This window comes from Aptenodytes patagonicus, chromosome 2 (genome assembly GCF_965638725.1).
Source record: "Aptenodytes patagonicus chromosome 2, bAptPat1.pri.cur, whole genome shotgun sequence".
Classification (NCBI taxonomy): Eukaryota; Metazoa; Chordata; class Aves; order Sphenisciformes; family Spheniscidae; genus Aptenodytes; species Aptenodytes patagonicus.
The window spans coordinates 122,651,343-122,673,874 of record NC_134950.1 but is presented as its reverse complement, the minus strand read 5'-3'; the positions used below and the strand labels follow the sequence as shown (position 1 = coordinate 122,673,874).

The 22,532-nt window shown below is 47.6% G+C and overlaps 2 protein-coding genes and 1 non-coding gene across 3 annotated transcripts in view; 1 reads left to right on the top strand and 2 right to left on the bottom strand.

The window, feature by feature from the left end:
• The window catches only part of SACM1L (SAC1 like phosphatidylinositide phosphatase), a 33,468-nt gene extending 29,425 nt beyond the window's left edge, over positions 1 to 4,043 (bottom strand). The window contains exon 1 of the mRNA XM_076331034.1: positions 3,853 to 4,043. Within this exon, the coding sequence (XP_076187149.1) occupies positions 3,853 to 3,911 (59 nt within the window). The 5' untranslated portion in view covers positions 3,912 to 4,043. The remainder of the gene's footprint in view (positions 1 to 3,852) is intronic.
• Positions 4,044 to 4,417: 374 nt separating this feature from the next.
• Positions 4,418 to 4,490, top strand: TRNAR-ACG (transfer RNA arginine (anticodon ACG)). Its single transcript has one exon. It is a non-coding gene; the product is annotated as a tRNA-Arg (tRNA).
• A 996-nt stretch (positions 4,491 to 5,486) lies between these two features.
• Positions 5,487 to 22,532, bottom strand: part of LIMD1 (LIM domain containing 1) — a 36,006-nt gene continuing 18,960 nt past the window's right edge. Inside the window, exons 3-8 of the mRNA XM_076331033.1 lie at positions 18,112 to 18,179; positions 16,744 to 16,806; positions 15,160 to 15,290; positions 13,983 to 14,034; positions 13,219 to 13,287; positions 5,487 to 11,760 (exon numbers count right to left, since the gene is read on the bottom strand). Of these exons, the coding sequence (XP_076187148.1) occupies positions 11,623 to 11,760; positions 13,219 to 13,287; positions 13,983 to 14,034; positions 15,160 to 15,290; positions 16,744 to 16,806; positions 18,112 to 18,179 (521 nt within the window). The 3' untranslated portion in view covers positions 5,487 to 11,622. The remainder of the gene's footprint in view (positions 11,761 to 13,218; positions 13,288 to 13,982; positions 14,035 to 15,159; positions 15,291 to 16,743; positions 16,807 to 18,111; positions 18,180 to 22,532) is intronic.

Below are 22,532 nucleotides of genomic sequence, written 5' to 3'. Positions count from 1 at the left end.
TTCTGTTGTTTTAACTGACCGCTTTCATGGATCTCTTTTTAAAGACATTGCCTTCTCTTTTTAAGCCATTAATCAAAACAAGAGTTGTCTCATTTAATAATCCAAGGCAAAAGGCTGCCTTACAAAAGTGTTGATTCCCAACATAGAAGAAAAAACAGAAATATTGTTTGCTTATACCATATATAAAGTCAGCTTAATTTACACTTAAGTGAGATAGATTTTTAGTTTGTATACTTGTGAAGTTTCACTTCATTAGTTATATTATAAAGTAGTGTTGTACATCATGAAGATGATGCAGTTGCATCCCACATTTTAATTAGGCAGATCTTACAGATGAGTATTCCTGCGTTCAGATACAGCATGAAAGACGACCCATCATGCTCTAATGGCAACTAAAGATAGTACTTCACTCAATATCACTTAAGCCTTCCAGCCAAACCCTTACTTCAGTAATTGATTATTTCACCATAAATACTTAACAATGCTCTAATGTAGGAAACTCTTTGATGTCAGCCTCTAAATACTGTAATAAAGCAAGCCAAAAGCACATCCTGTACTGCGCAGCAATGCATTTGCTGTACTCAAGATACCAAAGTGGTCTGCAGTGAGATATAGGAAAGACATTAGTATACGCACAGAGTCCCAACAGTGTGTTAAGTAACAGTGCTAACACACTGATGGTTTCAACACTCCAGAGATTCCAGACTTTCTAGGTGAGCAGGTGTGCTAATTATACATCTACAATAATTATTACTCCTCAAGCAGAAACAGCTCAAGGAACTGGAACATCTCCCATGGAGCAGTAGTTGTTGCAGGGAGGAAAAAGGAAATATAATCCCAGGATTAAAAAAACACTAATGGAAATACCATTTAAAAACAAAAAAGGTACGTATTAACAGCACAGCTTCATAATAACTATTTCACTTATGCAGTGAGTTATTTGTCATCTTAAGTTAATGCCCTCCTCAACCAACATCCCTAAGCTTCACCATGACAGCCACTTAGATTGAGCAGAAAAAAGGATGTATAGCTGGTCTTTCTAGAAGTATTATCCAAACTCTGAAAACTCAGTTTAGAAAACAAGCAAAAAAACCTAACAAAAGACAAGTTGCACCAAATACAGACAGGCAGAAGGCACTGTGTTCAAGTGCAGTAGCTACTAATGACTGACCAGTACATTCACAAAGCATGTAGGCATAACTGTGGGCAGGAGGAGTTAAATTTGAAACACAGCTAGTGTCAGAGACCCACAGGATACTGAGAAGGCTATCACCAAGATAAGTCTTCACCCAAGCACAGAAAAAAAAGGGATTTTAAGTGAGCCAAAAGAACAGCCAGGATTCTCTCTATTCTGCAGACAGCTTTACCAACCAGTTTTTATTGATAAATTGGACTGGTAGCTTTACTACCATCCACTAGCTTACTACCTGCAATAGCTGTTTGAATTTTACAATTTATTCCTGAGGCTACGAGAGGAAGTTAAATAAGTACAGCAGTGACATAGATGACAATTATGGATAGCAGTCTTCAGGTTAATAATTTTCCCCAATAACTGTTGGTGTAACTCAAGTAGTTCCAATGATAGCACAAACACTAGACATCAGCATTTTTACCGGTATCATCTGAACTTGACTGATGACACTGGTCAAGGCACACAGGGTTTGAATCACCAATTTTGATACATGAGAAACACAAGAGGTTTGCATTTAGAGCTAGAACCTGCAACTGGATGTACAGAATGGGACCCCGCAAAGCACTACAATCAGTGAAGCTCCATACAGGGCCACCAGACTACCCAGAAGATGTATAGCTGCAAAATCCAACCTCTTCATAGTGAGAATGAGAAGTCAGTTAAAAAAAGGTGACTGTTACCACTAAATCCCCAAACTCAAGTCTAGCCTGGATTTCTCAGAAGAACATTCTCCTCTGACCTTGCCAATCTAGTAAGTTTGACTCATCACCCAAGTTACAGCCCTGTATCTTAAAATGCTTGGTAGAAAGTCTGCAGGCATTACGGCAACTTGGTGTAATAACAGGAAAAGAAGCCTAGTTTTCAGAACAGAAAACAATTCTGTTTTCAAGTTTATGAAAAAATTCATGTTAAACTACATTTGACACAGCCTTGTTCTAAAAAGATCAAAACTTACTTTTAGTTAAGATTAAACTTTAAATGAGAGAATTCTTTACTAGCCTGTATCCAGAAAAGTGCTTTTACTTAAAAAAATTCTCAGTAAAAAGGACTGTGTACTACAAGCTACATAACTGCTACTCATATAACTCACCTTTTCTCCTCTGCAGGCAAAAAGATGACAAGTTCAGCTTAAAGAAAGACAAACATCATTTAGGTGACAAGAGGAAAAAAAGCTGTCTGCCAAATAAGCAAGTCTTTCAGCCATCACTGATGAACCTACTCTTCAGTAATACTCAATTATCTCCAGTGTCTGTGTACCCTTACATAGCTACATAATCAAAATAAGGAAAGAAGCCCAGTGATTTTTAAACACGTAACAGCATTATGACAAACTGTTTGTACAGATCTCTAAGAAAGATCCAAGTATGTTTGCTCTGAATCCAAAAGATGACTGTCAAATTAAATTTAACAGAGCATTAAGTACAGTTAAATCAGACTCAAAAATCACTTTCAGATACTGCTGCCTGAAAATGGCATCAGTAACTCAATTATGGAGTTTCAAGCTAATATTTAGAGGTCAAAAGCCTGGGAACGCCTTTAGGACACACAAGGACATTTCACTGTTGGTTTCAGACAGCCATGAAGAGTCTCATGCTCAGAGTAATTTTTTTAGGAGTTTCAACCGGCCAGTGTGAGGGCTTATAATGGAAACGCCTCTTCAGTTTTAACTTTGTATTGCTTTGGTTATGCAACTTCTTTTGCTGTATAAAGGCAGCAAGCAAGCATCTGGCACATGCGAGTTCAAAGGGTTACATTCTCCCCCAAAACCTTTGTTTTAATGAAAAAAATTACACCGGGAGGTTAGAAGAATTTATTTGAAAAGTCACAGTAGGCACTACACAGGAGAGTCCCAGAAGTTCAAAGTCATCAACTGGCATCAAAACCATACCACAAAACACCTGTGCCACAAAGGACTGATGGGTACGTACACTTAACGAGCCTTCTGCTGGCAAGTAACATCGCGCATACAGAGCTTTACCTTAGCATCACTACTCGAGTTTCTACAAAAGTCACCTAAAAAGCAGAAGACAGCCTAGGTTCCGCCGCTCCGTGCGCCACCTCCTCTTTACAGACCAGCAGTTACTCCAACATGCCCGCGGCAGAGCGGCCGCTCTCCCAGCAGTGCGAGTCGCCTACCACGGTACGGCGGGCACCAGAAGAGACCTGCACGCATCACCCCTCCCGCACATGCAAGAGGGAAACGAGACAGACACGCGAGCCGCCGCCAGCGTTCCTACCCACAGCTGCGCTATCAGACGGACGCCGAAAGGGGATCGGATCTGTACCCGTGGCCGAAGTCCTTCGCCCTCTCGCCCCGCGCTGCCGCACGCAGCCGCTGCCTCGGGCCAAGCCCTTCACGCTGACCCAGGAAGCGAGGGAGAGGCGGCGAGCCCGGCACAGCCCGGCGGCGGCCTCGGGGCGGGGGGGGCGGAGACGGGACGGGGCACCCGCGCAGCGACGGCCGAGAGCGACAACGAGCCGCCGCCGGCCGCGGGACTCCCCGGAGCGCGGCGGGACCGTGAGGGGAGCGCGAGACGGGCGGGGGGAGGGGACGGGACAGGCGACCGTTGCTCCAACGGCCGGCCCCTCCCCTCCCCTCCGGCAGGGCCGGTAGCGGCAGGTGACGGAGCCGCGTTCCCCCCTCCCGGCGGGTCACTCACAGCTTCAGGCTGGCGTAGGCCGCCGCTGCCGCCGTTCCTGCCGCCGCCGCCGCCGCCATTCGTCCCTCTCCGGCTGTCTCCGGCCGCCGCCGGCTCCGCGTCGCTCTCGCCCTCTCCGACCCGGCCGCTCCCTCCCTTCCAGACTGACGCGTCCCCCGGCCTTGAGGGACGGGACCCCGCACGGGACAAACCTACTCGGGCACGTTAGCGAGGGCCACAGGGCGGGGCACCACCTATGGAGGAAGGGGGAGGGCCTGGGCTGACGCGCCGGCCCCGCGATTGGCTGAGCCACCGCGCTCTAACCCCGCCCCCGGCGCGCCGGGGGCTACCAGGGCACCGCGAAACGGTGACGCGCGACCGGGGGCGGGAGGGGCGGGGGCGTTCAGACGAAGCCGGTGGGGATTGGCCAGCGCGCGGGTGGTGCGGTAAGCCACGCCCCAGGGGAGCCGCTGGGAGGGGTGTCGGCGGGGGGGTTGCGTTGGATTGGCTGCCGTATGACCGGCGGCCCCGCCCCCGCGCGGGATCTGTGGTGAAGTGTGTGTGGGCAGTAAGGTAACAGCGAGCAGGGCCAGTGGCGCAATGGATAACGCGTCTGACTACGGATCAGAAGATTCTAGGTTCGACTCCTGGCTGGCTCGGCTGCTCTTTTTTTTCTTCCCTCCTCGCCCCCTCTCTCTCTTTTTCCTTCCTGTCCTCCAGCCCCAGCGTGCTCCCTGCACCCACTCCGCGCCTAGGCCGTCCCCCCATTCCTGCACAGACCCACCACGGCCACCCTCATGCCCCCAACGTGGGGGTCCACCAGGTGCAGGGGCCTCCAAAGCACCCCGGGGTGGGGCAGCGTTGCAGGGGCCTGTTGCCTTCTGAATGGCCCTTGGCAGCCCCCCACCACAGGCACCACCTGGGGGACAGCTGCTGCAGGGGAGGCCGGTGCCTACCTGGGGGGGTGCCCAGGTCTGGGGGTTCAGCATAGAGCAGGCCTGGGGCACGTCCTGGCCAATTCCCCACTGGATCCAGCCCTCTGGGTATCATCCCCTGGTTTTGGGCAGCTTCTCGCCTCAAGGAGGGGGAACCCTAAAGTATAATTATAATTACAGGTAATCCTATTTATTAGCTTCATTTTAGCTGGTAGCTCCATGCTGCTGTGGTGCTGCTCAGCCAGCAGCACTTAAGCATCCCGTCTTCAGACATGAGGCGTCATGGTCACTGATTGCAGTGAAGCTTACGGGGGCACCACATGGCTGCCTGCCTCTCAGAACCACGCGAACTCTCCCCAAAACCCTCCCCACCAATGCTGCAAAGGAGACCCCTGTGCTGGGACCAGAGCCTGCTCCCACCCGTAGCACATCCCTCCCCAGCTCCTCACCTGGGGACCAGGGTCTCCCCGGAAGGACACTGGAGCAGGACAGCCTCAGACAGGGCCGCAGCAAATCCCAGCTGCCTGCAAAGGGCTGGAAATCCCCAGTGAACCCCACTAAGAAGGTTTCCCCCTGCCAGTCCCTGCTTCAGCTATTGAGGCAGGAGGAGAGAAGGAAGGCAGAAGTTGGGAAACCATCATTTCACAGCATAACTCCCTCCCCGTGGACTCTGAGCAATGACAATCATTGTAATTTTAGGAAAGACTTGACGCTGAGCACTGCTTTACAGTATTGTCTTTAATCACTGAAATCACAACAGACCAGCGGCTTTGCCCCCGCTGCCAGCCCTCGTTCTTTATAAATATTTAACAGCACAGAAGAAAAGAGGGCTGTGTTCACAGGTGGCTAAGGTTAGTTACACCAGCACAAATCCTAAAATACTCTCTCCTGGAGTTGAGCTTTGAAGGAAACATAAACAAAATAATTAGTACCGTTCAGTATCATTAGCCAGGCTCTGGATTTGCTTTCCAGATACAGAAAGCCACAGCCTGCATGTGTGCACCCGGGTCCCCGTCTGGCCGTGCACCGCAGACCTGCTGCGTGGGGACGAGGGTCGGTGCCAGCAGGGCTGGGAACTGCAGCCCGGTCATCCCTGCACTGGGGCCGCGGGGCATCCCTGTCATCTGCCTTCAGGGGCTCTACACCACGTATTTTCACATGGGGACATTTTCTTCCCGTCTCTCATCTTGTCTTAGCGGGCTACTGATGCATATTGCCACGCGAGCTTCTGGCTGCCCTGGAAGAAAGCAGGGTGAGGATTTTTATTGCTCAGAGAAGCTTAATTTTGCTTCTCCTTAGGATGGGTGAGCAGCTCAGGGCTCTGTCTGGGCTGACGGCAGGAAGACACCTGCCCGATTGGCTCCGGTAAGTACACCTAGTGCCACTGCAGCCACCGAGTGGCAGGACACAGAAACGGAAAAGAAAAATGAACGCACAAATGCAGTGCAATGAGAGAGGCAAATCCCCTCCCAGCTTCTCCCAGCGACGCAGGCACTCAGCGTCAGAGGATGGGGGAAAAGGGACATGTATCTGGCCGTAGCCCTTCCCTGCCCGCAGGTACTGACTCCAGAGATGTTTCTCCAGCAGTAAACCTGGGTCAACTTGTCCTTACATTCATTCAAGGTTGCTCAAAATGCATCTACGAACACTTGGCATGGGCACAGGGGCGTGAAAGGCAGGTCTCTCGCAGGCAGCACGTGCCGCATAGAGCACACAGCCGAGGCCGACATGGGAGAAGCACGGTCCAGACCAGCATACGCAGGTGCGCTTCCCCTCAAAACCCCCTCTAATAAATGTCCAGGAATACAACAAACAAAAGCAAATCCCCTCCGTGCCACCTTCTCCCCTGCTCTCTGTAATCACCTGCCCTCTTTTCCCTACAGCTGCTGTATTTTTTAAGTCACATCCTTCTTTCCCCGTGCATCCCCACTGCGTCAGTAATTATTTTTGTTTATTGAACAAAAAAGGTGGCAGTCCATTTCAGCGATCTTTTCAAGGCAACTTTTACACTGCCGCAGATTCATCCCCAGGTATGTCTTGTCTGTAATAAAATCACTCTGCCCTTGATCCAACGCTGACCTACGCACACACATTGATTTTCATGTGCGCAGCCTTACTGGTTTCAGTGGGATTGCCTGCCTGTGCACTTCAAGTTCAATGCAGATAGAGTCCTTCATGCGATTTTCTTAGCAACAGCAACAGAGTACAAAGCTGCCACTGCATCGACCAACAGCAGGCTGATATTCAGGTAATTTGGAGGATCAGGTCAAAGCGTTCAAGTAAGGATGGGGAGCGTGTGTCCAGTTTCCTTTAAGCAAGGACACGGTTTTGCTGTTGCTTAAATAATAAAGTGGTAAAATTTCCAGGGAAATACAGAGTCCAAAATCAGGACTAAATTCATGAGGAAGAGTGCGCCTGTGATCCTCCCCAGGGCTGTGAACTCACAGGAGGGAGAGGAGGTCACAGCAGTGCTTATGAACAGATCCGAATACTGAAATTCAGGGATGCCAAATATTTGCCCAGTGCTAAAAATCAGCACAAGGAGAAAGCACAGGAAGATATTTACTTTCTTCTCTCGGCAGCCAGAGATACCCCTTCATTTCAAACAGCCAGCCAGACCTGTATCAGCTCTTAAGAGCCCAGTTTCCCCCTTTCACATCTGCCATAGCACACCTGATGCTGATGAGACCACCGTTTCCAGACCAAGGAGCTATTCACTTTGCAGTAAAAAGATCTACAAAAAAATCATTTAAACCCTGAAAAATTGGGAAAACATTCTAAAAGCCCCCAAATGAAACTCAGAAACTGAAGAGCCCCAGACCTCATCAAACACTCCTCACCAGGGTGTTTGAAAATGCTGTTCCCTGCATTTAACATCAGGGCAGTTTCCTAAATCACTTTGATCACAGGTGTTTCTTACACTTTAAATGACACAAAAATGTCTGCTGCTTCTATAGCTGGGGCTTTTCCCCTGCCTTTTATGCAAAAATCCCTATTTAAATGAGTTTCTGTATTCTAAACAATTGAAATTTAACAGCATGATCTGAAAGAAAATATCTATTAAGCTCTGGCTCCTGAAAGCAAGTTTCAGGGAATTCACTTAACAACTATTTGCGTTTGAGTTACTCATTACCAGCACAATGGGACTTCCAAGGGTCCCTTACCCTAAAACCAGTTAGAAGAGCATGCTGGGGGAGAAATTAAGACTAACTTTTCATGGCACGTTTCTGCATCTTAATAAATAAAAAGACAACAAGGTTCATGTGAACAGCAAAACCCAATGCGTATCAGCCAGGTGACAGGCAGAATTTAACCCGTTTTCATAAATTCTTCTGCAGAGCATGCAAAAGCCTTGCACCTCCAGCTCCAGTTACCGGCCTGCCCGTTTTTGCCTTTGGGGGAGCTGCCTGAAGGCAGGCAGTGAGGGCTTGCAGCTCCACAGATGCCTGGCAGGGGGTCAGGAGGAGGAGAAGCCTCCTCTGTGCACGATGTCCCTGCCTCCCTACCAGACCCACCATCAGGCAGCTGCAGAGCGGGGGACAAGCTGGGGACAATCAACACGGACTCAGACACCCACAGCCTAGGAGAAAAGGCAGGAATAATAAGGAGCTTAAATGAATTCAAACTCCCAAAGATAAAAGCGGTGCAAGTTAGCACACATCGGGGAGCAGGGCAATGCAGCAGACACTTTAGCTTCAAAACCACCAACTCACGCGGTCCATTTTCAATAGCTTCACATTGTTGTTTCTAGCTCTTCATAAATACAGGAAAGGAGAGCATTCACACTTAATAATTTATACTGGACCTCAAAACTGAAAGTAGGGCAGCCTTCATTTCCCCAGCGCTGAGGGATATGGGATGGCTGATAGGAGTAACAAGACACCTTGTGGGAGCATCAACCTTCTGTTGATGCAAAGGAGGCTCCACAAACGGGCTGCTCGAGGCTTTTCATGAAGGAAAATTGTCCTTCTCCCCCTCCCCTTCTTGCCTGCTTATTTTGGGGTTGTTGGTAAGGCTGCAAGAGTGAGACAGTAGTTTAAACTGCAGCTTAAAAAGAAAATATCAGCCCCACTAGTGTTTTCAAATCTTCCCAAAACAAGGCCAGAAAATGTGCGTGAGGGGCTGCTCTAAAAATCAAGAGCTAGCAAAAGCATGAGCCATGTAGTAGCTGGCCTCTCAGAGACAGAACAACAGATCAGGGCTGGTGTTTCCAGCTCATTTCCAGAAGCCACTTTGATATCTCACTGTCTTCGCTGCCAAAAGAAGCCCAGAGAGGGGAACTGCCTGCCCAGAACTATCTGAATTATTTACCAGGGACACTCAGCTGGCGTTATTTCCCACTTCAGTCCCTTCAGACAGTCCTAAGATCATAGTTGCATCTTGAGATACCTCCCACCCCCCCCGTGCCCAGCTGTGCTGCAGGACACAAGCTGACACACTGTGCCGGGGTGAGAGCACTGCAGGATCTGCCCTGGGTGTTTTGTTGCCCCCAGTCCATATTGCCTGGATACAGCACCAGTTATATTTTATGTCGGTTCCCATCCCTTTGCTATCCAGCATTCGGAGGCCAAATTTAAGGCTCCAGGGAGCTCACATATTTGGGGTCAATTTTACCTCCTCTAAAATCACAGATAAAACTCTCCACATTATATATGCCCCAGAGCCACGTATACTGCAGTGGGAAAGTCCCCCCCCTTGAGCTTTCGGCCACTCACTGAGGGCTTGCATGTCCCCAGGAGAAACAGCACCGGAGAGCCAAGCTACATGAAAGCTGGGGCTCTGGATGGTTTCCAGTGCGGCCCCGAACTCCAGCCGCTGTCCCCACCCTGAAGAGCAGCAGCAACAGGTGGAGGCGCTTGCAGCTGGATGGGGCAGAACGCTGGATGGTCTGCCAACCCAATGAAACTCCACGCCAAAACCACCAAGCTTCCGAGGCTTGGGCAGTTTCAGATGTTCACACTTCAGCCGAGGCAAGCTGATACAGACGTGTAGGGGGATGCTAACAGGCCGCTGGTCTTCATCCGTTTCATAGCAGATGCTTGTGCCTCTGTTTAATACTTAGCGCAGCAACTTGCACCACTCAAAACGGAGGCCCGTGGTATTTATTAGCACAGGCAGAGACAGGCAGCTTGCTGCAGCCGGCACCTGTGCTGCTCCAGATGGGTACACGAGGCAGTCTGACTACATGGTGTGAAGTTCTAGCACCTATCTAGCTACATTCATGCTATGGGAAAAGAGGTTTGGTTGAACCATAGTGGGTTCTTGGCACAGGCTCATGTCAGGAGTCCCAGTGCCACTGCTCAGCTAATTTATTGTAGTTTCCTCACTAAAAAGACCTTCAAGAATGTCATCCTGTCCTCTATCAATCAACTGAATTTACATCTTTAGCATGGATACATTAGGATTTAACTAGGATTTAACTAGTTTTCCACACAATATGTCGGAAAGGGTAGCTAAGATCCCTGACTGCATCCGAGACTTTAAATTAAAAGCTTTTTCTTAAACAAAAACTTTGTACCTGTACACAAGGGGCTGCACAGCTTTGGTACCTACAGAACATGCACTGCAGGCATATCTATCTTACATGTAACACATACCGGGGGAGCAGATTTCTCTGACTATAAAGCAGGGGGGTTCAAAAAGAGAAGTGATCTGCTTTTCTGCTTTCTCAGCAGAACAGAAAGCAAGGGCCAAACTCACTAACCCCTTGCTCAGATAAGCTGTTGTTATTCATGGGAGCAAATCTGTTTATACCAACATACTCATTTGAGCACAGGTTGTGGAGCTGGGCTCTAAATCCCTGTGTAACAAAGCCTCCATTACAAGCCTTCATAACCATCTCGAGTTTGTTCCCAGAGCTCTAAATAAGCACCGTTATGAAATGGCTTTGTGCTGGGTGAACACCACAGCAAGGAGTGGCCAGGCTGGGGGCTGAGCTGTGGGGACAAGCTGAAAAACTCAGGCAAGTGTCTGTGTACGGAGAACTTTTTTCCAAAGCACGCTCTGCAAGCAAGAACACGGCTGGATTTCCCCAGTGTCCACACTTTCAGCATGCCGACCTTTCCTTTCCAAATACAATCCGCTATTCAGTCTCTGACACAGCAGACTGGCCCCTGCGTATCATGCTGACATGCAAGCCTGGGCCCCAAGTCACCGGGGTAGCTTAGCCTAGCTTGTTCCAGTTTTTTGTTCGCTTTGAAATGGGATGTTGGCCTCCACCTGCCAGCCAGCACGTCTGGTTTGTGCTTGGAGAGTTGGTGCTTTTACAGCCAGACGTGATACCCGAGTTCGGGGAATTAACTGGAAGGTCTGAGCACGCCATTTTGCACGGACCCCTTTCTTTACTTTTCCTAAAGAATTAATAAAAAGAGAGAGAGTGTCTAAAAACTGGTATTAATAGATTGATGTCCTTCAGGGAATCTGATGAAATGTGCTTGTCAGGAAACACTTAGTGGACTGATGGGATGTCTCCGGCAGGCAGGCAGGCAAGCCAGCCTCTGGCTTTTTAATTGGGCATGGCACGATCTGAGTTCATAGGCACGACAGCAAGTTGTGCTTTCACTGAAGAATCTTCTGAAATGAGCGAAGAGGAATCTCCAGAGAGCAGAAAAAGGCACGTAAAAGTAAACCGATCAGTTTAGATAACATGCCACGTTCTTGGTCAAGTAGACATGGTTTGATACAGCTGGAACTCACAAGCATACAGACTCTGGGAAACCAGCAAAAATCTCTCATATCCTTTTACAGGAACATTGCCGACTGGCGAAAAACATGCACAGGAAATCAGCTGAGGGTGGGGAGAGGGAGATCACGTAACAAGTCTTCTGTCTGGGCTTTCCCATGTCAGCCACACTGGCTAGTAGTGGTGCTGGTACACAGCTGCTGGGGTAGTGCCGTTCTCTATGTGTTTCAGATGACAGGAGTGACAAAGCAAATGTTCATCTAGCGGGTAACAGCGATGCCCGTCTTCATCATTCAGTTCCATCCCACAGTCCTGCAAAGAGAGGCCATGCAAATTATTAGAGCATGTGTTCATCTTCCAGCGTCAAGCGGGGTCTGGCTTCCAGGAGCATGATTTTGTGACAAGGATAGAAGACACCCAGACAACAGCTCCTTCCTAGTAAGCCCAACATTTGCCACGAGAAGGAAAGCATCTCACACAGGCATTTTGAGGGGCAGCCTTGTACAAATTTGTCTTATGCAGTTTTACTGCATAGGTGCATAGGTGCTGGAGCGTGTCCAGAGAAGGGCAACGAGGCTGGTGAGGGGTCTGGAGAACAAGTCTTATGAGGAGCGGCTGAGGAAACTGGCCTTGTTTAGCCTGGAGAAAAGGAGGCTCAGGGGAGACCTCATCGCTCTCTACAACTACCTGAAAGGAGGTTGTAGCGAGGTGGGGGTCGGTCTCTTCTCCCAAGTAACTAGCGATAGGACAAGAGGAATTGGCCTCAAGTTGCGCCAGGGGAGGTTTAGACTGGATGTGAGGAAAAATGTCTTTACTGAAAGAGTGGTGAAACATTGGAACAGGCTGCCCAGGGAAGTGGTGGAGTCCCCATCCCTGGAGGTATTTAAAAGACGTGTAGATGAGGCACTTAGGGACATGGTTTAGTGGGCATGGTGGTGTTGGGTCGATGGTTGGACTCGATGATCTTAGAGGTCTTTTCCAACCTCAATGATTCTATGATTCTATGATTCTACTGAATAAGCTTTATCTCGTGGCGAGGTGCAACCCTATGTATTTTAAACGTGCTCGTGTCTCCTTACACTCTCAGGTAGGATTCACCTCTTCACGTTACATTAATTGCAGTTGTACTGATGTGAAACCGGCCTGCTGAGTCAGGGCCTCTTTCCACTGCATACGAGCACAATGAGAGAAGACATCTATTTATTTTATTCACAGAGCAGGAGTATGAAGGCTCTCTGGGAAGCCCTGCACAGAGACCAAACGGTGTTTAAGAGCTGGCATCTCTTGGGATTTTTTTGTGCAGCCATATCCCTTCTCCAGCCCCAATGACACATTCATTTCCCATGAGAGTGAAGGTAACTTACACCAGACAGGATCAGTCATCACCTTAGCATTTTTGAACCATCTGACTTGGAAATCAGGTACACTAATGTGATCTGGAGCTCAAGGCTTCTGAAAGGCAGCGATAGAACCTTACCAAGTCACCACGTTTTCTTCATTAACAAATAAACTGCCAAGTTTAAAAGTTATAATTAACTCTTTGCCCATAATTTTATGGATAGCAAATGAAATCGCAGCTGAGACACATTGCTGCAAAACGTTTTGTCCTCAAACTGGAAATTTCTCAGCCACTGATAGAAAGGGTTGCACAATGCAAGGTTTGAATTGCCCATCTACTGCCATTGGAAGGGAGGAGATTTATTTCCATCTTAAAAATAATAGTAGTTATCACTATTAAGTGCCCACTCCCTGAGAAAGCTGCTGACCTACCTCACAGTGATAACATTCCACATGGTAATCCTTGTCCATGGACACAACCCGAATGGTCTCATCAGACCCCTGTAAGCATTCAAGCAAAGAGAAATTACAAAGGATTACAGCAGGATCAGACACATGCACTCTGTAGATTGCTTCCTGCAACAACGTGAATGTTTAACAAATGCATTTGAGCTGCTTGCTGGCCACCACAAATAAATCCTGCCACCTGCAGTTATTTTTACAGTAAAGCTTCATCATCGACTGCAGATATCCTCTACAATGTAACATCAGAAATGTTAAATTCTCCCTGTTTAACAGTCACATCTATCCCAAATCAGGCTGTTAATGATTTGGTAATTTCAATATATCACATTTCTCAGCATTTTAAATTGGTTTTGACCAAAATTCATCTCCTTCAAGTATTAAAATGAGTTCATCCCAGAGGGGTCACACAGAGCTCACTCATGAGCACCACCAGCATTTATTGACATGAAGGAAAGGTACCTCGAACATAAACCTAACAGCAGTATAATCCTGCAGGAGATGAAAAAAGCAGCCTGGCTCAGCAGAAATAAGCTTCATTATCACGAAAAAGAAGGGTCACATCTCAAAGGCAGTGTATGAGCCTGGGTCAAAAGGTTGCACGCTGGAGGAAGCGATCATCTCTCCCCATCCCCAAGGACATTCGTCTTGACATACGGTCAAGCGTGAAAGAGAGCAAGGCCTGAGACATGATGTTCCCTCCCCAGAGGGGATACGAAATAAAAGGCTCTCACCTCAGAGGGCAGAATGGGAAGTCCACACGCTGCACACTTTGGAGCTAAAACTCTGGAAGAGCAATGAGAAAGTGAAGGCAAGTTATAGACCAACATAAAAAGAGAGGCCTGTATGTTCTCAGTGATAAGACGAAAAGCTGCAGCTATAACTAACTTATCCAAAGGAAAGCTTTACATCTCGAGATCATAAATTCATTTTAGGATTGATTGTAAGTAATGCTTGGCACACATTGCTCAGTCAGGAAAAAAGAGATTTTACATTTTACATTTAGTGCCAGAAAAAAACCAAACCTACCGTAGAATTCTTGGCTGCTACCGAGAGATTTGGAAGAGAGAATGAGAAGAAACTGAGCAGGACCCTCCCCAGAAAAACACATTAAAAGAAGTGGCAGCCTTGCACCGGGGCAGGAAACCTCAGGGAAAACACCATGGGACCGTAAGGTTCCCTAAGGCCTTATAACACAACATAACGTGATAAGTAAATAATTAAATGAAATAGCAAGGAAACGTGCATCATTTCAGAACAACAGTGGCACATGGAGGCAACTCTAATCTTGGCACAACACAGAACAGTTCCCGGGGCTGCCTGAGCAACACTTAATACTCTGCCTGCTCAAAAAATGGAGCAAGGAGCAAAGCAAGCCAAACAGACACTCAAAATGTATGCACTCTAATATCATAACTACCAGCTAAGAGCACAGCCATTTTATTTTACTAAATTACAAGTGGGTTTTTAAGTGGATTTATCAGTTGTTTAATTTAGAGCTGGATAAAAGTTTCACTTTGATTTCTAAAAGCATTCTTTAAAAGTCAAACTCAGCCCTGCAACTACTCAAAAAGCAACTCACCTTGATTTCAACAGGCATTCACAGTCTTACTTTAGAGTGGACTGACTTCTTACATCACTGAACACTTCATGAGCACTATTTCTCACTATCTCTGCTTTGCAGAAGGGGCAGCTGAAGCCAAGGGGTTAAGTGACTTCCTCAGAGTTACACAGGAAGTCAATGGCAGGGCAAGAGGAGAGACATCAGGAATTTCTAGGGTCCAGCCCCATCCTCAAACTTCTACCTTCTAATCCTGTCCCTATTTTACTAATCCATGCTTCCTAATTAGCTGAAAAGCTAAATTAGAGGCTTGTTGACTGGAGCATCTCTGTTGTTTATTTTGTCCTTACTTGTGGTAATCTCTGACACAGTAGATTTTGTTTTCAGAGTCTACAGTGAATGGCACTCCATCCAGACACTCGTTGCAGACCACGCATCGGAAGCAGCCTGGATGATATGATTTCCCTAGAGCCTGCAGGATCTGCAACAAACCAAGAGACAGGAAAAAACCATGTGAACAGCCAATAAAGGTGAAAATAATAAACACACAGCTTTACATCAGACAATGCTGCATATTCATCAGCGGGGCTGTGTCTTTTTTCAGGCACCTCATCTGAAAAATGAGTTAACAGGGATGGAAAGGGCAGCTGGAATCAATATATATCACCTGGTTCCAGAGAAATGAATTATTAGCATGGGTGAGAAAACAATTAAGAGTCTCAGTCAGGGTATTTAGCATTACAAAGGATAGAAGTGACAGAATTTAAAGGAAATAAAATAATTTCTGAAGCCAACAGTTGGAGAATTCTTAGCAGGATCACAAGGCAAGACGTACCAGGCCAACAAAAGGAAATACATCTTTATATTCTCCATGAGAGGCTGAAACAAATACTATTGCTAGGTTTTCATAATGCCTTAGATATCCAAGAGCTTTGTACTCGCTAGCCTGGCTTTCTAATTAACACAGACTATGGAAACTGTATTGAACTCAACAGCGGCAATTCACCTGCTGGCTTTGGGGCAGCAATTACTACCCGGAATACCACTTCTGAGTGTAAAATAGCTTTTCCAATTTTAATGCTTTCCAGTGTAAGCAGGCAAGCAAAGATAATTAACGATAAGCACTAGAAAATCTTGGGAGGCATGCTGTGAACTAACCACTCAGAAATTCCTAACATCTTTGCCTCAGCCGTAGCTCACCAGCTACATGACCATGAATTTGTCTCCCTCTGAATCACCCACAACTGAATGCTGCCCGGTGCTGGTTAAAGGCCAGTTGACTCCCTGAGCTGTGACCGACTCCGTGCAAATCTTGAACGGATGGTGCCTGTTGTAGGCTAATGAGAACTGCCTGCTTCAGCAGGATGTCCACACATCTCCTGAACAGTTTTCAAGGACTCAGACAGATCTGGACTGAGGTCTGGATCACATACTCTGGGTCAAACCTATTCCCCAAGGTATCAGTATCAGCCCAACACCTTCCAGCACCCACAACAAGCAGCAGCTTCATCCTGAAGGTATGTGGGAAGCCACAGCTTGGCTACAGGAAAGACAGGCTCAGCAGAGCCGCACTGATGCCCCACAGCAAGGGAGCACGGCAGAGCCATGGCGCTTCTGAGCAGGAAGCATTCACAGGATTACGAATACACTGTCCAGGGAAGCCTGAAAGGGGATGAAAGAGCTGAAGGCTCTGATTTTCAATTTGCACTGAAAACAGGCAGAGCAAAGTCTCTGCATCACATACAGCAGGGTGCCAGTTTTACTTCCTTGCAAAAATCAACAAAAGGCTTAGTGGATTTTCTTTCTGCCACCAATCTCACACTAGGCAGACTACCAGATGATAACAGACAGTACTAGAAATGAATTTATTTCGCTTTTGATGCATTCTTCTAAAAAGCTGTGGGATTTCTTCTCCTAAAGCAATTATCACTTACCATGTCCATTATCAAATGACCACAAATGAAACACCTGTCAGCTGACTGCTGGAAACCAGAATACTGCAAGGATAAAAAAGAATTGGCTTAAAATTTCACAAGGCTAGTTGAGCATAAACAACAGCATATTATGGGGCGTTATTTGCTTGGCCATTTTCTGTACTCCTTACACAAGCTGAAATTTCCAGTGCTTTTTTCAGTGTATGAAGCCGTGGATGGGTCCCCAGAGGATATTCTATAAAGACATCAAACTTCCACTGTTCAGAAGGCACATGAGTTCCTGTAACTTTCAAGTCCTAAATTTAAGTTTAATTAAGTATATAAGTAAATACCATAAATGCACATGCAAATAAGGCATTTACTAATAAGACTTACATTCTTATTTGACCATGTGGACCTACACGCCAGGAACTTACTTGTGTTTATCACAAATTCATATCACATCATCTGTATATACAGGCTCAGAAAGCCAAATTCTTCCTTTGGTTACACCGTTATAGGTCTACTGGAGCTCCTCCGAGGTCAGTGGTATTGTCCCAGCTCTCTGGTAATATAACATTCAAGTTTGGCCCAGAGCACCTTTCTTGCTGCTATTGCTAAGATCTAACAGTAAGAAACTGCCTGTCATGTCCACAGCATGCACAAGACATCATCTGTCTAAGGTTTCAGTCCTGTCTGAATGGTGGAAATGCAAACTGGAAAAATGAAATATTTTAGATGCATTTAACCAATCTTTCCATTTTCACCCTGCGTAGAATATACTGATGAGAGCAAAGAAGATTAACTCACTTCTCTCTGACAGAAATCACTAGACTTCCCCAATAAATAGACAAATATGACTTTTTCAAGTCTCAATGAAGGCTTAATCTATGAGGGCTTGAGGGCAGGGGGGTATACGGCTTTTTACCTCCACCAGCCAAGGCGAGGACCATGGGGTTGCTTCATGCTCAGGTACGTTCACACAAAATCCACTGAGGGCAATGGAAAGATATCCATTAAGACGCCCAAGCAAAACAAGTTTGTTGGAAAGGGAAATACACTCAGTGATTCTTCTGCAGCCATTCATCTCGCTCCTGTCTCCACAGCATGGCCACAAAGATACACTTCGAAGGAGCCATCGCAAGAGGCTATGGCTTCCACTTCAGGCTCTGCACTGCAAAACCATGGCCTTTCACTCGGCTACTTCCAGCACCACATGTGGGTGGCCACCATGGCTGGGGCTGGCCCTGGGTAAAGGGGGAGCAGAAAGGCCAGGCAGGATGCCGGACTAGAGCCGTGTGAAACGTAGGCAAAGTTTCCGGGCAGAAAGGCTGCGCGTCTGCCGGAGAGGCTGAGACATGCCAGCACAAGGGTCAGCCACGTGCTTACCAGGAAATCTTCTTCACAGAACACCTTGCCATTGACAAAATAAAAGGCTTTTCCTCTCAGCTTTCGACCTGAGGAAAAACCACAGAAAGAAGAGAAAGGTCAGCAGAGAGCAGGGAGAAAATGTGAGCAAAAACTGGCTGCTGAGAAGCGAACAACAACGAGGACATCCAAGCACAGCTGCCACACAGCCAGAGAAGAGCACCCAACCCCAGCACAGGTCTTCCCAGCCTCCACGACTAACCCCATCCCCTCTTCCACTGGCGGCTGCTGATGAATGCCAATCGCTGGATCCGGACAACAGTCCCACCTCCAGGCAGGAGGAGGTAGCTTTGGAAGCCTGGACCACCTCCTGGCAGATTACAACACAAAATAACCTGGCAAGACCAAGGGTACTCTGACTCGTGCTGGAAAACACCCCAGGAGAGGAGCAAGGAGAAGAACGGGCATGCAGAGGGTGATCCATACTTGACATCATTCCTCAAAATGTCACCTCCCATGCTGTTCCACTAGAAGGTGCCATCAACCAGCAGCTGCCAGATAAGCCACTGCAATACCTGACCACCCGGTCTGCCTCCAGCAGAGTGCAACACAGGAGCGCCGAACACGCTTCTCTCTGCTCCCTACCAGCATATTCATTAATGCAGCTGCCAACAAAAATTTGAAAGCATTTAAAAAAAAAATTTTTTTTTTCAAACCAGAATGTCCTAACAGAGATAAGATGACAAAGTTTTTCCAAGAAAGGACTCTACACATGGGGAAGATTTATATTTACTGCAGCTGTTGTGTTTATGCCTCACATTCGCCGTCTGTTTTCAGTTCCACATAACTATGGCAACACATGCTCACGCTGCCGTCACATCTTCTAAATGCCCTGCCTTCCCCCCGGAGAAAGGGCTGGGTTTTGTTTGTTTATAAAAAGCTGCTCCTACCTCTTTGCAGCCCAGTTTCCCTATTCAGCCAAGGGTTTGAAATGCAGCCTAGCACTGGAGTGGCTCTTCTTGGTCTGCTCCATCAAGGAGCCCCAAGCACATGCCCGGAGGCAGCACCCGGGGCAGGGGGAGCAGCACTGCCCAGGCACAGCCAGAGCAGGTCCTGCCGCAGGCTGGTTTTGGGGACCTGCCAGGCATTGCTGGAAGGAAATCGGAACCAAGACAACAGGGCCCAAAAGCCTCCTGCTTGATATGCGTGTATAATTAAAAAATGATCATCAGCTGCTAGGTGTATAAACGCAGACAACACACAGGACTGGTCTGGAGCTCACTTCTCGGTGCTTTATGGCATGCACCTACCTGGCAGCCTTCAACGATTAACCACGCTGCTTGCAAAGTATTAAGAAAAGAAGGAAGCCAAGAAAAACCACTTCAATAAATTAAGAGCTTTACTGTCTCCTGCATACGCCAGAGGGCACTCTCAGGCTGGGAAACAACTCACACTGCTTCTCGGGGAAACGGAGATGCTCCAGTGAAGCTCTAAAGTTTTGCCAGTGAATTCAGCCAGACCAGCATTTCACCGGTAGCCCTTAGTGCCCTGCCCAGGTTTCAGCCAGCAAGGCAGGTGGAGGGCATGGCAGCGTGTTTCTCAAGGAACAAATCCCGGTTTGCACGTGTAGCAGCTTCGTGGTTAAGCTGCAGGCATTGCTCAGCCACATGTTTCCCGGGTGGCATAGGAGCCAGAAGCATGCCACCCCAGCATGCTCATCGTCCCCTGTTCTCCTCTAATTCCTGCTGGGGACAACTGTATTACCCGGAGGCCAGCCCATCTTTGCACCAACGCAGACGTCGGACGGGACACGGAAGAAAACCTGACAAACCTGAAAACATCCCACTCTGATTTCTCTCACCCACCCTGATGCTTTGCCAGGGTTGCTGACACCAAAACAGGATCCGGAGCCCAAAATAAAAAGTATCTAACCTTGGACGCGTTAGCTTTGTGGCCCATAACCCAGGGTGCGTATTTGTATGATAACCCCTCCTCTGTGCCTGACCATCCACAGGTAAGCCTGGCACGCTCACCAGCAGTCGCAGAGTCCCAGTTTCTGAGGAGGGGACGGAGAGGCATGGGGATACCTGGGATTTGTAGCACCCTTGTCAACAGTGGTCCTAAGCGAGTTAATAACAAGCCTAATGCAGCAAGAAGTACCCCTGAAAATCTCCCACTGATTTAAATACAGCATTGGGATTTGGCACTCCTAAAAACAAAAAACAAAAAACATTTAACTTTGATTTCAAATTACGTGGTAGCGCGGACTCCAGTTTAGTGCGATGGGGAGGTGCCCAAGTGACTTTCCACCTGTGTGCAATGTCTCTCCTTAAAGACAAGCTGGCAGCGGTGAGGACAAACATACACGTGGAGCCACGCAATGAGACACTTCTTTGGACAATGGCCGGTGCGCGAGCAGCAGCCGTCACAGCAGAGGGGATGATGTTTGGATTGCTGCCACCACGTCATTCTTCCATGGTGACAAAACCAGCATTTACCGGCCATTCTGCACCCGGTATATTTTTAACCCTGTGACATTAGCAGGTCAAGATTGATGGCCACAGACCTTCAGAGAAGGTGCCACAGCCAGTGCGCTGTGTCTGGGCTTCTCCTGCAAGCTCATTCAGCAGAGGGATAAACCCCTTTATAAAGGATTTATAATTTGGTTGTTGGCATTACATGGGCCCATGAAGAAGAGGTGCTGACACCAAGAGCACTTTGAGGGAAAGAGGGGGATGATTTAATTTCTTTAGGGAAGAAGTGGTCATTTTGACTATTTTTAGCTCCTCTCCACAACTCTCTTTAAGCCCCTGGCAGAAGTGTAAATGGAAATTTGCCAAATAAGCGAGTAACTAGGTACCCCTGCAGCGACCACGGGAGTGGTGCCTGCAAACAGAGCCAATTTCTTCCTCTGCTGCTCTCAGCCTCTCCCTGCCCACATCAGGATGGACTTCTCCTCCCACCACCCCTTTGAGATGAGGAAGCATCTCCTCATCGTACACATGGGAAAGCAAGATGCAGGAAAAGCTCACTTCCCCAGGCTGCACTGGGGACCGTCCCGGTGGAGCTGGGAAATGCACGTTCTGGCTGCAGCCACACCAGTAAAACAAACCGTGCTGGGACTGCCCCACAGCACAGAGCAGGGCAGCAGCAGCTTCCGTCCCTGCGCTGAGCTCCCTGCCACAGGACAGCGCCTTACATTAAACAAGTCCCTCTCAAAAGCGATACTTCTGACTGTGTGCCTGCAGAGGCTGGCACAGGTTTCACTTGAATATGGAGATGCTGTCATAATTTCACTGAAAGGAAGGACTGAGAACTTAAATGGCATATAAGGAATCACATATTGATCACTGCCTACTTTAAACATGCATCACTTTAAATATGCATCATGATGACTACAGAGACGATATTCTTTGATAAACCCAGGAATATAATGTGTGGCTTGCTGCTTTCAGGATCAATTGCTCTACTACATGTCTTAAGCTGCTGGCTCCTGACTGTATTTCACTTTCACTTCACCCTGAATTTAGCTAATCTCTCACCTGAAAAAATTCAGACAATTAAAATTCTTTGGCATTTCAACCCTACCATCTTCATTCATTGTTACAAGATTTCTTGGTCCTCTTCCTGACAGAAGGTTTGAGCCTCATGCTTTTATGTACTGCTCATCCCTAACACATCTGTCTAATCTGTTTAGCTGTGGGACCTTCAGGATGACCTCGAGGTCATTTAAGCACTGATTTCAGAATAATTCAAGCTTAGTCACTAGTGCCTTTGTGCTAAAATAAACACACTTTGCTTAGCAGCTGATAATAGGCATACCACCAGGCTGCACTCCCAGGATGTGGGTGCTTTTGTCCACCGTTTTCTCAAATGACAGCTCTCTCCTTTTGAAGTTCATACAGAGAGGGGTTTACCAGTGACTTGCAACGGCCCAAGGAGTACGTTGGAAGATGCATCATTTGCTTGCTGGGGAGCTGGACTCAACTTTCTCTTTTTAAGTTGCTTTTCCTTTATTTATTAAAAGGACAATGGGGTCACAAACCCATGTTCAAAGACAAGAGATTGCTCTCGATGTATGTAATGGTACAGGGCCATGTCCAGATCCCAGGGCCCTATGGAGATGCATGACCAGGACCCCGCATTGCTGGGGAGGCAGTGTGGACCTCACTTATCACTTATCTAAGCACCATGGAGCTCCCTGCTGTATCTGCACAGCAGATGGGCGAGAATCACTGCAGACTGGCAGCTGCTCCTGGGTCCCTTCCACACTGACAACGCTGGGCCTCTGTCATTACAAAAATCAGTCCTTCTTAGAGTGCCACAGCTGTAAGATAAATTTGGACATGTGATTACTAACGGCAGGTTAAATACAAAAGGATTTCACTTTCCGGATTCACTGGATGTAAGCTCCTGACACACTAGTGGGACAGCAGGCTGGA